Source organism: Scyliorhinus canicula, chromosome 5 (genome assembly GCF_902713615.1).
Source record: "Scyliorhinus canicula chromosome 5, sScyCan1.1, whole genome shotgun sequence".
Lineage (NCBI taxonomy): Eukaryota > Metazoa > Chordata > Chondrichthyes > Carcharhiniformes > Scyliorhinidae > Scyliorhinus > Scyliorhinus canicula.
Genome location: NC_052150.1, coordinates 53,955,311 through 53,970,335, shown reverse-complemented (window position 1 = coordinate 53,970,335; position 15,025 = coordinate 53,955,311). Strand labels below are relative to the sequence as shown.

At 44.6% G+C, this 15,025-nt stretch overlaps 1 protein-coding gene across 1 annotated transcript in view; it reads left to right on the top strand.

Annotated features, from left to right (window-relative positions):
* The first annotated feature begins 699 nt into the window (after positions 1-699).
* nol7 (nucleolar protein 7) overlaps positions 700-15,025 on the top strand; it is a 35,887-nt gene continuing 21,561 nt past the window's right edge. Inside the window, exons 1-3 of the mRNA XM_038797090.1 lie at positions 700-939; positions 7,962-8,022; positions 13,790-13,845. Of these exons, the coding sequence (XP_038653018.1) occupies positions 770-939; positions 7,962-8,022; positions 13,790-13,845 (287 nt within the window). The 5' untranslated portion in view covers positions 700-769. The remainder of the gene's footprint in view (positions 940-7,961; positions 8,023-13,789; positions 13,846-15,025) is intronic.

Sequence of the window (15,025 nt, the reverse complement as noted above, 5' to 3'; positions counted from 1 at the left end):
CACCTACCCTGCACATCTTTGTGTTGTGGGGGTGAACCCACGCAAACACAGAGAGAATTAGCTCGTTTCTCTCTTTACAGATGCTGCCAGAGCTGCTGAGATTTTCCAGCATTTTCTTTTTGGTTTCAGATTCCAGCATCCGCAGCAATTTGCTTTTATTTATTGAATGGTGGAGCAGACTCAATCAGCCGAATGGCCTAATTCTGTTTCTATCGCCTTCTCCGGCAGTAGGGAGCGTGGTACACAGCCTCCCGGCAATAGGGGGCTCGGTACGCGGCCTCCCGGCAACAGGGGGCGCAGTATCCAGCCTCCCGGCGGCAGGGGTGCGCCCCCTGCCGCCGGGAGGCTGGATACTGCGCCCCCTGTATCTGGCCTCCCGGCGGCAGCGGGCGCGGTACGCAGCCTCCCGGCAACAGGGGGCGCAGTATCTGGCCTCCTGGCGGCGGGGGCGCAGTATCCGGCTTCCCGGCGGCAGGGGGCGCAGTATCTGGCCTCCCGGCAGCAGCGGGCGCAGTATCCGGCCTCCCGGCGGCAGGGTGCGCAGTATCCGGCCTCCCGGCGGCAGGGGGCGCAGTATCTGGCCCCCCGGCAGCAGCGAGCGCGGTACTCGGCCTCCCGGCGGCAGGGGGCGCAGTATCCAGCCTCCCGGCGGCAGTGGACGCAGTATCCGGCCTCCCGGCGGCAGTGGACGCAGTATCCGGCCTCCCGGCGGCAGTGGACGCAATATCCGGCCTCCCGGCGGCAGCGAGTGCTTGGGAAGTGGTGGAAGATGGCGAGGAAGAAGCAGGTGCGACCCCAAAATAAACGAACAGAGAAGCGGGAAATGTCGGCAGAATCCAGTCAGGGGGAAGATGATGAAGCGCCGGAGGAGGTGACTTTCAGCAGCGCCCGGGAGGAGGCTCAGAGGAGCATGAAAGTGGCGCTGGACAGTGTGAGGAGGTGAGAGAGGCCCCGACTCGGGCTCCGGGCCTCTGTCCAGACCCGGCTCGGGCCCCGGGCCCACTAAGCTGCAGCTTTGAATTGTCCTCGGCACTATATATTATTGAGTCCACATTCTCCTGAGGTCCTCCGTGTGAGGAAGAGGGACCTGGCCACCTAATCCAAGCCCAGAACATGGCCTGTCTGTTTAAATGATGAAGGATTTCTGTTTCACCTGAGGAAGGAGCAGTGCTCCGAAAGCTAGTGTTTGAAACAAACATGTTGGACTTTAACCTGGTGTTGTAAGACTTCTTACTGTCTGTTTAAACAGTGTCTCTTCATCCAGTCTGTTCTGACCCACCGTCCGAGGAGTGCACAGGTTTCAGTCGTATCTGATTAATCTGCTAATTTAAACAAGTCTGTGTTTGAGGCAGATGGTATAAAAACTTCCAAATCATGTACTTTTTAATCACGATGTAATTTAAATATTTGGCAGGAGGGTACATATTAACTGATTCTTTTGGTTTAGGGGGTGCAGTAATGAGTCGTCGTTTCCACAATTAGAAAGTTCCTGTGTCAGGTTTTAAACTTTTTTACCATTCCTGCACCTCTCACTCATTTCTCTTACATGTAGTCCAGTCGTAAAGAGAGTTTTACCTAATTCTTAAGTAGTATTGCACAAGGAAGGTTTTTTTTTGATAAGGCACCCTAGGTTCTGGCAGGTTTGGCCATGTGGAGTAATAATCTTTATTATTGTCACAAGTAGGCTTGCATTAACACAGCAATGAAGTTACTGTGAAAATCTCCTGGTTGCCACTATTCGGGCACACAGTGGGCGAATTCAGAATGTCCAATTCACCTAACAAGTACGTCTTTCGGGACTTGTAGGAGGAAACTGGTGCGCCCAGAGGAAACGCATGCGGACACGGGGAGAACGTGCAGACTCCACACAGACAGTGACCCAAGCAGGTATCGAACGTGGGACCCTGGTGCTGTTGAGCAACAGTGCTAACCACTGCTACCGTGCTGCCCGTCAGGTGCAAAATGATAAACAACAATCAAAGAGTAAGGGTAAAGGGTAGGGCTTCCAGTTGATGGGAGGTAAAAACTGTATTCCACAAAAGTTGTTGCTGGGACCCCTGTTATTCATACTTTGCATTAATCATTTAGGCTTGGGCACAAGGTACTCAATACAAATTTTCAGGTTCTATCAAACTGCTGGGTGTAGCTGAGGAAGCATGCAATTAATATGAGTACACATTAGAAAACTTGCAGATTGGGCAGTTAATTGGCAAAAGAACGTTAAACACGGATAAATGTGAGGTAATAGATTTTCAGCAGAAACATCACCTCCTGCATCATAGAAAATAAACTGAATGGTGTAGAAGAACAAAAAAGGATCTAGGGATATAGGTGGATAAACTATTAAAAGCAGCATCACAGGTCAGCAAAGTGTTTAAAATGCTAGCAGCATTAGGGTGTAGAATTCAAAAATAATGAAGTTGGTCAGGCATCTGTGGGATGCAGATCAAGCCGCAGTTGGGTGTAATGTGTATGGTTCTGGTCTCTATACTATATAAAGGATGTAGAAAGTCCAAAATGATTTCAAGGACCAAGGTGGCACGGTAGCACAGTAGTTAACACAGTTACTTAACAGCTCCAGGGTCTCGGGTTCGATTCACGGCTTGGGTCACTGTCTGCAGAGTCTGCACGTTCTCCCCGTATTTGTGTGGGTTTCCTCTGGGTGTTCTGGTTTCCTTCCCACAGTCCAAAGATGTGCAGGTTAGGTGGATTGGCCATGATAAATTGTCCTTGCGTTAGGTGGGGCTATTGGTTTTTCGGGATAGGGTGGAGGTGTGGGCTTCAGTGGGGTGATCTTTCCAGGAGCTGTTGCAGCCTCGATGGGCCGAATGGCCTCCTTCTGCACTGTGAATTCTATGAACTGAGAGATTATAGCTGTTAAGAAAGATTCAACACATTGGGACTTTTTCTTCACAAATTAAAGATTTGTATGTCATATCATAAATTGGACAGGATATTATGTGGAGAGAACATTTCACTTGTGGGAGATTCCAAAATTAGGGGCCATAAATCTAAGTTAGTAACCAATAAATCTAATATGAAAATGAGGAGACATTTCTTTATTTGGTGGTGAGATTGTGAAATTTTTTACCATGAGAAACGTTTTAGTCATGAATACTATTAAAAGGAAACTAGACAAGCAGATGAGGGAAAAGGGATTCAAGAAGATATTCTGAAAAGCTGAGATCAGGCATATGGAATGGCAGGAGATTTGTATGGCGCATAAACACAAGTGCAGACTAGTTGGGTCAAATGGCCTGTTTCTGATTACATATATTCTAACTGCTACCGATGCTCCAGGACTAGTAATATAGAGGTCCCAACAAATGGTCTGGAGACATAAGTTCAAATACCACCACTACAGCTGGTCAAATTTAAATTTGATTACTAAATCTGGAATTAAAAGCTAGTCTCAGTACTGGCTTGTCGCAAAAAACAATCTGTTCACTAATGTCCTTTAGGGAAATAAATCTGCTGTTGTTCTCTGATTTGACCAGACACTAAACTTTCCTTTGAAGTGGTCTAGCAAATCATTTAGTTGTACCAAACAGCTACAGAAAGTCAGAAAGGAATAAAAGTGGACACCACTCAGCATTGACATATACATAGAAACATACATAGAAAATAGAAGCATGAGGAGGCCATTCAGCCCTTCAAAACTGCTCCGCCATTATGATCACTGCTGATCAAGTCCAATACCCTGATCCTGTCTTCACCCCCATATTCCTTGAGCCCTTTAGCTCCAAGAGCTATATCTAATTCCTTCTTGAAATTCCACAATGTTTTGACATCAACTATCTTTTGTGGTTGTGAATTCCACAGATTCACCACACTCTAGGTGAAGAAATTTCTCCTCCCCTCAGTATTAAATAGTTTACTCCCTATCCTCAAACTATGACCCCTAGTTCTGAACTCGCCCAACATCGGGAACGTTCTTTCTGAATCTACCCTGTCTAATCCTGTTTGAATTTTATAAATTTTTATGCAGTTTTCTTCTGAACTCCAATGAATATAATCCTAACCAATTTAGTCTCTCCTCGTATGACAGTCCCGCCATCTCAGGAATCAACCGGGTAAACCTTCGCTGCACTCCCTCCATAGCAAGAACATCCTTCCTCAGATAAGGACACCAAAACTGCACACAGTACTCCAGGTGTGGCCTCCCCAATGGCCAATACAATTGCAGTAAAACATCTCTATTACTATACTTGAATCCTCTCACTACAAAGACCATCATACCATTTGCCTTCTTTACTGCCTGCTGTACCTGCACGCTTACTTTCAGTGACTGATGCATGAGGACACCCAAGGTCTCGCTGAATATTCACCTGTCAATTTAAATAATATTCTGCCTTCCTATTTTTGCTACCAAAGTGGATAACCTCACATTTATCCACGTTATTCTGCATCTGCCATGCATATATCCCCTCATTCAGCCTGTCCATATCCCACTGAAGCATCTCTGCATCCTCCTTACAGTTCACCCTCCTACCCAACTTTGTATCATCTGCAAATTTGGAAATAGTACATTTAGTTTCCTTGTGCAAATCATTAATATATAATGTGAACAGTTAGAGTCCTAGCACAAATCCCTGTGGTACCCCACTAATCACTGCCAGCCAATTGCAAAAAGACCCATTTATTCAAACCTTTTGCTTCCTGTCTGCTAACCAGCTTTCTATCTGTCTCAAGACATTACCCGCAATCTCATGTGTTTTAACTTTACATAGTAATCTGCGCTGTGAGACCTTGTCGAAAGTTTTCGAAAGTCGAAATAAACAACATTCATTGGGTCTCCCTGGTCAACTCTACTGGTTACATCTTCAAAGAGTTCTAGTAGATTTGTCAAGCATGATTTCCCTTTCATAAATCCATGCTGACTTATTTGATTATACCACTGCTTACCAAATGTTGTGCTATGAAATCCTTGATAATGGACTCTAACAACTTCCCTACTACCGATGATAGACTCACTGGTCCATAGTTCCCTGGTTTCTCTCTACCTCGCTTTTTGAATAACAGGGTTATATTAGCTACCCTCCAATCTGTAGGAATCATTCCAGAGTCCAAGAATTTGGGAAAGTGATCGGCAATGGACCTACTATTTCTGTGGCCAATGAAGTACTCTGGGATGAAGTTGATCAGGCCCTGGAGATTTATCCACCTTCATAGAATCATAGAATTTACAGTGCAGAAAGAGGCCATTCGGCCCATCGAGCCTGCACCAGCCTTTGGAAAGAGCACCCACTTAAGCTCACCACTCCACCCTATACCAGTAACGCCACCCAACCTTTTTGGACACCAAGGGGCAATTTAGAATGGCCAATCCACCTAACCTGCACAACTTTGGATGTGGGAGGAAACCGGAGCACCCGGAGGAAACCCACGCAGACACGGGGAGAAAGTGCAAACTCCACACAGACAGACACCCGAGGCGGGAATTGAGCCTGGGACCCTGGAGTTGTGAGGCAGCAGTGCTAACCACCGTGCCGCCCCATTAATCTCCGTAAAGCCATTTCTCTACCATTTGTACTGTAAACGATAATGGCAACAGCACTTTGGGTGTACGTACACCAGATGGACTGCTCAAGAAGATGGCTCATCATCATCTATTCAAGGGACTTGGGAATGAGCAACAATGATCTTTCCAGTGAAGCTTACATCCACAAAATAATAAAACTGCTATCATTGATTGCAAATACCAACATAGTTCCTATTTCCTTTGAAAAATACAGTCTGTTTTAGTGTGGTACAGTGGTTAACACTGCTGCTTCACAGTGCCAGGGACCTGGGTTCAATTCCAATCTTGAATGGCTGTCTACTTGGAGATTGCACATTCTCCCCGTGTCTGCGTGGGTTTCCTCCGGGTGCTGCGGTTTCCTCCCACAGTTCAAAGATGTGCAGGTTAGTTGGATTGGCCATGCTAAATTGCCCCTTAGTGTCCAAAAGGTTAGGTGGGGTTACAGGTTTGCAGGGGAGTGGGCTTAGGTAGGGTGTTCTTTCAGAGGGTCGGTGCAAACTCGATGGGCCAAATGGCCTCCTTCTGCACAGTCAGGATTCTATGATAATGAGTTGCATTGTTTACTCAGATCAAAAGATGAATCCTATGAGTAGCTTTTGGAAATTAATTTCCAGTCATTATAGTATCATACCACACAGAAGAAAAGCACTCTGTACCATTGCCAACATTTTGAAAAAGCTATCCAATTAGCTGTACCCTTCCCCATATCCTTGCAAATATTTTATTTTTAAGTATATATCAATTCAATTTTAAAAGTTACTATTGAATCTGTTTCTACTACCCTTTTAAGCCATGTATCTTAGATCATAATTAGTTGTGCATTTAAAAACAAATTCTCATTCGGCCGTGATTCCTTTGTTAATTATCTTAAATCTGTACACTCTTATTAATTCAAAGGATATTACAGTGGGTATTACTGACTAGGCCAGCGTTAATTGCCATCCCCAATTTCCCTTGAGGATGTGGTTGTGAGCTGCCTTCTTGCACTATTGCAATCCATGTGGTGTAGGTACACTCTGTTGTTAGGGAGGGAGTTCCAGGATATTGACCCAGTGACAATTAAGGAGCCAGAGGTATATTTCCAAGTCAGGATGGTGAGTGTCTTGGAGGGGAACCTCCAGGTGGTGATGTTCCCATGTATCTGCTGATAGTATCAAACTTCTTTAGTGCTGTTGGAGCTGCCCAGGCCATCCAGGCCACCCTGACTTGTGTTGTGTGAATTATTCCCAGAATTACTAGCGCCTGTAGCCACAGTGTTGATATGGCTAGTCCTGCTCTGTTTCAGGTCAGTGTAACCAGCAGGATGTTGATAGTGAGTGATTCAGCGATGGTGATAACATTGAATATCATGGGGTGATGGCTAGATTCTCCCTTGTTGGCGATAGTCATTGCCTGGCATTCGTGTGGCACCAATGTTATATGTCATCCCAAGCATGACAATTTGCCTGTTGGTTATCGGTTACTGAACTGGTAATCCACAAACCTAGGGCATTGCTCTGGTGTTCCAGGCTCGAATCCCACAGCAGTAGATGACAAATCATCCTGTGGCAGGCATGGTTGAGCTGAAAACAAAATTTGGATATTGTCCAGCTTTTGCTGCATTTGAATATGGACTGCTTCAATATCTGAACAGTCGCGAATGGTACTGAACATTGTGCAATCATCAATGAACATCCCCACTTCAGACCTTGTGGTAGGAAGGTCATTGATGAAGTAGCTGAAGACCTAGGTTAGAATCATAGAATTTACAGTGCAGAAGGAGGCCATTCAGCCCATCGAGTCTGCACAGGCTGATGGAAAGAGCACCCTATCCCAGTAACCCCACCTAATCTTTTTGGACACTAAGGGCAATTTATCATGGCCAATCCACCTAACCTGGATATCTTTGGACTATGAAAGGAAACCGGAGCACCGGTGACCCACGCAGACACAGGGAGAACGTGCAGACTCTGCACAGACAGTATCTGATATCGAACCTGGAGCTGTGAAGCAACTGTGCAAACTATTGTGCTACCATGCTGCCTAGGCCACTAGGTTATCTATTTTCCTCCCAGAGTGAATATTTATTCCACAAATTCTCATCAAATCCCTACATAATTTTTTAGCATTTTAACGTTCTGTACTCTGAGAACAATTCCAGTTCTTCTGGTGTCCCAACATAACCAAAGTGTCTCATCCCTGGTATCATCCTGGGAAACCTCTTCAACACCTTCTTGGGCACAATACTCTTAGAATGCAGTGAATTTCCATTTCACTGCAAAGTAATTTGATAATGCCCCAAATAATTCAACTTTGTTCTTGGAGAATGTGATTGCGAAATGGATGAGGAAGAACAGTTTATTTGCAAATAGTGGTTTTGTTTTGCAGATTGTCACACTTAAATCAGATTGTGACAAAAAAGTAATATAATATTTTTTGTAACTTTTGGAATGTTTTTCAGAGACAGAGCCTTGCTGAAAGAGAAAAGAAAAAGAAAGGAACAATTATTCAAAGAGCAGAAGGTAAGGTTTGTTGGCCATCATACCAGACAAACTGGAATTGTTTGTCTGGCATGTGGTGTATATGGATTTCAGTAAAGCATTTGATAAGACTCCCCATTGTAGGCTATTGCAGAAAATACGGAGGCATGGGACTGAGGGTGATTTAGAGGTTTGGATCAGAAATTGGCTAGCTATAAGAATTCAGAGGGTGGTGATGATGGGAAATGTTCAGCCTAGAGATCAGTTACTAGTGGTGTACCACAAGGATCTGTTTTGGTACCACTGCTGTTTGTTAGTTTTATAAATGATCTGGAGGAGGGCGTAGAAGGATGGGTGAGTAAATTTGCGGATGACACTAAAGTCGGTGGTGTTGTGGACAGCGTGGAAGGATGTTGCAGCTTACAGAAGGACATAGATAAGCTGCAGAGCTGGGCTGAGAAGTGGCAAATGGAGTTTAATGCAGAAAAGTGTGAGGTGATTCATTTTGGAAGGAGTAACAGGAATACAGAGTACTGGGCTAATGGTAAGATTCTTGGTAGTGTGGATGAGCAGAGAGATCTCGGTATCCATGTTCATAGATCCCTGAAAGTTGCCACCCAGGTTGATAGGGTTGTTAAGAAGGCATACGGTGTGTTAGCTTTTATTGGTAGAGGGATTGAGTTTCGGAGCCATGAGGTCATGTTGCAGCTGTACAAAACACTGGTGCAGCCGCATTTGGAGTATTACGTGCAGTTCTGATCGCCGCATTATAGGAAGGATGTGGAAGCATTGGAAAGGGTGCAGAGGAGATTTACCAGGATGGAGGGAAGATCTGATGAGGAAAGGCTGAGGGACTTGAGGCTGTTTTCGTTAGAGAGAAGAGGGTTAAGAGGTGACTTAATAGAGGCATACAAGAGGATTAGATAGGGTGGACAGTGAGGGCCTTTTTCCTCGGATGGTGATGGCTAGCACGAGGGGACATAGCCTTAAATTGAGGGGAGATAGATATAGGACAGATGTCAGAGGTAGGTTCTTTACTCAAGAGAGTAGGAGGGGCGTGGAATGCCCTGCCTGCAACAGTAGTGGACTTGCCATCATTAAGGGCATTTAAATGGTCATTGGATAAACATATGGATGATAATGGAGTAGTGCAGATGGGCTTTAGATTGGTTTCACAGGTCGGCGCAACATCGAGGGCCGAAGGGCCTGTACTGCGCTCTGTTCTAATGTTTATTTTTGAATTTGATTTTGTGTACTAACAAGGCATACTTTAAACAACTATCACCGCATGACATTCAGTGGCATTACCATTGCTGAATACCCCACAGTCAACATCCTGGGGATTACTATTTATCAGAACCCGAACTGGACTAGCCATATTAATACTGTGGTCAACGACGTAGGTCAAAGACTAGGAATTCTATGGAGGGTAACTCACCTTCTGACTCCCCAAAGCCTGTCCACTATCTACAAGGCACAAGTCGGGACTAATGGGATACTTTTCACTTGCTTGGATGAGTGCAGCTCCAACAACACTCAAGAAGCTCAAAACCATCCAGGACAAAGAAACCCACTTGATCGCTACCCCTTCCACAAATATTCAAACCCTCCACCAGCACACTGGCAGGAGTGTGTACCATTTACAAGAAGCATTGCAGGAACTCATCAAAGTTCCTTAGGCAGCACCTTCCAATTCGAAGTCCACTACCATCTAGAACAGGGGTGGGCAAACTACGGCCCGCGGGCCGCATGCGGCCCGCCAAAGGTATTTCTGCGGCCCACCAAGTCATTAAAAAAAAAAAAAAAAAATTTTTTTTTAAAAAAAAATTTTTTTTTTTTTTTAAATTTTTTTTTTAAAGGTTAATGGGTGGGGGGCTGTTGGGTTACTTACTGGTATAGGGTGGATACGTTGACTTGAGTAGGGTGATCATTGCTTGGCACAACGTCGAGGGCCGAAGGGCCTGTTCTGTGCTGTACTGTTCTATGTTCTATATGAGGCGCCCAGAATCATAACCGGGTGACGTAATTATTTTACTTAATATACTATGCGGCCCTTTGTGAATTGTGAATTTCTGAATGCGGCCCTTGCACGGAAAAGTTTGCCCACCCCTGATCTAGAAGGACAGTGCAGCACCACTTGGAGATTCCACTCGAAGTCACTCACCATCCTGACTTGGAAATGTATTGCCATTCGTTCACTCTTGCTGGGTCACAATGCTGACATTCCCTCAACAGGACTGTGGGAGTACCTACACCTCAGGGACTGCAGCGCCTCAAGAAGGCACTCACTACCACTTTCTGAAGGGCAACTCGGGATGGGCAATAAATGCTGACCTAACCGGAGACATCCGCATCCCATGAATGAATAAAAAATATTCAAGCTGTTGCAGATATTGATCAACCAGTTTGGATAACAAATAGGCTGGGATTCTTCATCCACACTCCTGGTAACACTCAAAGTCATTGCTCGTTGCTGGAGAAGGATGTTATTGGTTCGACAAGCAGGAAGCTACTTTAATGAGCTAGTTTAAAAACTCCATAAGCTTTGCCACTACAAGCCATATGTATCTAAGTTGCCCATATTGGGCAAACAGAAACTTCAAAGGTGAGTAGACGTTTTAGTAACTGCTCATATCCTGATGAGTGGCTTTCATGTAGGTCAGGTGCTGACTATCCTGAAGCACAATAGAACAAAGAAAAGTACAGCACAGGAAAAGGCACTTTGTCCCTCCAAGCCTGCGCTGACCATGCTGCCCGTCTAAACTAAAATCTTCCACACGTCCGGCGTCCGTATCCCTCTATTCCCATCCTATTCATGTATTTGTCAAGATGCCCCTTAAATGTCACTATCATCCCTGCTTCCACCACCACCTTCAGCAGCGAGTTCCAGGCACCCACTACCCTCTGTGTAAAAAAAACTTACCTCGTACATGTCCTTTAAACCTTGCCCCTCGCACCTTAGACCTATGCCCCCTAGTCATTGACCCCTCTACCTTGGGAAAAAGTCTCTGACTATCCACTCATAATTTTATAGACCTTTTTGTAGATCAATAAGACATTATTGTCATACATAACCGTTAAATATTTGACCCCACTTCACATATTTATAGTACAAACTGTGTGTTCACTGGCACAGGATGTGATATCTGGATTTTTCAGTGTGCATACTCTGACTCTTGTTTGAACAAGCAGTTCAATAATGTGTGCTATAATGGGAGAAAAATGCTTCAAATGAATTTGCACACAAAATCATTTTATTTGATTAAAAAGTAAATTTTGAATAGCAATAAATGAGTCTTTCTGGTCTTTTAAAATGCAAGTACAGGGTTAGTCAAGAATATGCACATTATTATTTCACTCCTGCAAAGTGTTGTATATGTTTGTCATCATTGTGCTCATGATGTGGAGATGCCGGCGTTGGACTGGGCTGAGCACAGTAAGAAGTCTTACAACACCAGGTTAAAGTCCAACAGGTTTGTTTCAAATCATTAGCTTTCGGAGCACTGCTCCTTCCTCGGGTGAATGCGCTCAGAAAGTTAGTGATTCGAAATAAACCTGTTGGACTTTAACCTGGTGTTGTAAGACTTATCATTGTGCTCTGCCTTGGAGTTTCATGTTTTTGTGTGACAATGTGAATCCAGGTTCAAAATATCCTGCATTACTTTGTCATTATCTGTTAGTGCCTCTTCATACCACTGTGCTTTGTATAGACTGGGAATGTTCTCTGAAGAATATTGGTGGTTGCACCTTGGTCAGTAGGTAGCCATCAAGGAACCCAGCACCTAGGCAACTGCCAGTGCTGTACCATTGCAACTTCCTAAAATCAGCAGAAACTGGCATGCTTTCAGAACTTTTCTTCTAGTTACGCAGTCTCATGGCCATTCATACTGCCCCATTGTCAACTTGGCTGAAATTGGAAACTTGGATAGAAGAGGGGCAGAAATGGTTGTTGGAGGTCCCTGGTTATAGATGTTTCAATAAGATTAGGGAGGGTGGTAAAAGAGGTGAGGCATTGTTAATTAGAGATAGGGTCAGCACGGTAGCATAGTGGTTAGCACAATTGCTTCACAGCTCCAGGGTCCCAGGTTCGATTCCGGCTTGGGTCACTGTCTGTGCGGAGTCTGCACATCCTCCACGTGTGTGCGTGGGTTTCCTCCGGGTGCTCCGGTTTCCTCCCACAGTCCAAAGATGTGCGGGTTAGGTGGATTGGCCATGATAAATTGCCCTTAGTGTCCAAAATTGCCCTTAGTGTGGGGTGGGGTTACTGGGTTATGGGGATGGGGTGGAGGTATTGACCTTGGGTGGGGTGCTTTTTCCGGGAGCCGGTGCAGACTTGATGGGCCGAATGGCCTCCTTCTGCACTGTAAATTCTATGAAACAGCTGTAGAAAGGCAGTTCGAGGTGAATCTGCCTACCGAGGTAGTATGGGTTGAAGTCAGAAATAGGAAAGGAGCAGTCACCTTGTTGGGAGTTTTCTATAGGCCCCCCAATAGCAGAAGAGATTTTTTTTTTTTTTTTGGAACAGTACAGCACAGAACAGGCCCTTCGGCCCTCGATGTTGTGCCGAGCAATGATCACCCTACTCAACCCCACACCCGTAACCCAACAACCCCCCCTAACCTTACTTTTAAGGACACTACGGGCAATTTAGCATGGCCAATCCACCTAACCCGCACATCTTTGGACTGTGGGAGGAAACCGGAGCACCCGGAGGAAACCCATGCACACACGGGGAGGACGTGCAGACTCCGCACAGACAGTGACCCAGCCGGGAACCGAACCTGGGACCCTGGAGCTGTGAAGCATTTATGCTAACCACCATGCTACCGTGCTGCCCCTATGTGGAGGAAAAGATTGGGAAACAGATTTTGGAAAGGTGCAGAAGTCACAGGGTAGTAGCCATGGGTGACTTCAACTTCCCAAACATTGAATGGAAACTCTTTAGGTCAAATAATTTGGATGGGGTGGTGTTTGTGCAGTGTGTCCAGGAAGCTTTTCTAACACAGTATTTAGATTGTCCGACCAGAGGGGAGGCCATATTGAATTTGGTACTTGGTAATGAACCAGGGCAAGTGATCGATTTGTTAGTTGGGGAGCATTTTGGAGATAGTGACCACAATTCTGTGACTTTCACTTTAGTAATGGAGAGGGATAGGTGCGTGCAACAGGGCAAGGTTTACAATTGGGGGAAGGGTAAATACGATGCTGTCAGACAAGAATTGAAGTGCATAAGTTGGGAGCATAGGCTGTCAGGGAAGGACACAAGTGAAATGTGGAACTTGTTCAAAGAACAGGTACTACGTGTCCTTGATATGTATGTCCCTGTCAGGCAGGGAAGAGATGGTCGAGTGAGGAAACCATGGTTGAAATGAAAAAGAAATGAAATGAAAATTGCTTATTGTCACGAGTAGGCTTCAATGAAGTTATTGTGAAAAGCCCCTAGTCGCCACATTCCGGTTCCTGTCCGGGGAGGCTGGTACGGGAATTGAACCGTGCTGCTGGCCTGCTTGGTTAGGCTCGATGGGCCGAATGGTCACCGGCACTGTAAAAATTCTATGATTCTATGGTCATTTGATTTATATTCCGTCATGTTAAACGCTAAGCAATTGAACTAAGTTTGTTACATAGGCAAGTGATCCTGTCTTTATTATAGTTTAAAAGCACGTATAGATGGATAATACCACTTTTGGATAAGTTGGAATGAAATAAGAATTTTCCACTCCTTGAAAAGAACCTGAAATTTGCCTCTGCTTTCTAGATAGCATGACATAAGATTTGTTTATTTGATAATCTCCTGTTTTTAAACCAGAAACGCAAGTTACTTCCAGATAGCATTCTTGAAGAAATCACTTCAGTCCCAGAAAAGTAAGTGGGCAATTTTTAAACAATCAATTTATGTATGTATAGAATTTATTTATAATAAGAATCAAAGATAATGAACAAAATACAAGGAAGTATCACACCGTAATTTCCATAATACTGGGGAATTCCTTTTAGAAGTTCATAGGAAAGGTTTGCACTGCAATTGCCCGGAAGTGCAAAATTTTCCTGGGCAAATCCTTCTTGAAAACATACAATATTTTGACCTCAACTGCTTCCTGTGTTAGCAAATTGCACAGGCTTTAGAAATTGCACAGGCTTTAGAAATTTCTCCTTATGTCAGTCATAAAAGGTTTACCCTGTATCCTTAGACAATGACCCCTGTTTCTGGACATGCTCATCATCAGGAACATCCTACCTGCATCTACCGTCTAATCCTGCTAGAATTCTATAGGTTTCTATGAGGTTCCACTCATTCTTCTGAACTCCAAAGAATATAATCCCAACAGACTCAATCTCTGTAGATGTCAGTCCAGACATTCCAGGAATCAGTCTGGTAAACCTTCTCTGCGCTCCCTCTAGTAAGAACATCCTTCCTCAGGTAAGGAGATCAAAACTACACACAATGTTCCAGGTGTGGCCTCATCAAGGCCCAGTATAATTGCAACAAAATATCCCTCCTCCTGTACTCCAATCGTCTCGCTATGAAGGCCAATTTACCATTTGTCTTTTTTACCGCCTGCTGCAGCTTCAGCGACTGGTGTATGAGGACACCCTGCTCTCGTTGCAGATTCCCCTCATAATTTACATCAGTTCAGATAATCTGCCTTTCTGTTTTTGCTACCAAAGCGGATAACCTCCCATTCATCCATATTATACTGAATCTGCCATGCATTAGCCCACTCAGTCAGTTTGACCAAATCATACTGAAGTATCTCTGCACCCTCCTCACAGCTCACCCTCCCACTAAGCTATGCGTCATCTATAAATTTCAAGATATTACATTTAGTTTCCACATCTAAATCATTAATATATATCAGGAATAGCTGGGGTTGTAACACCAATCCTTGCGGTACCCCGCTAGTCTCTGCCTGCCATTTGCCTGCCGTTTGTTCCTACTCTTGCTATTATTTCAATACTCTACCCCCAATCCCATGTGCTTTGATGTTAAACGCTAATCACTTATGAGAGACTCTCAAAACCTTTCTGAAAGTCCAAATAAACC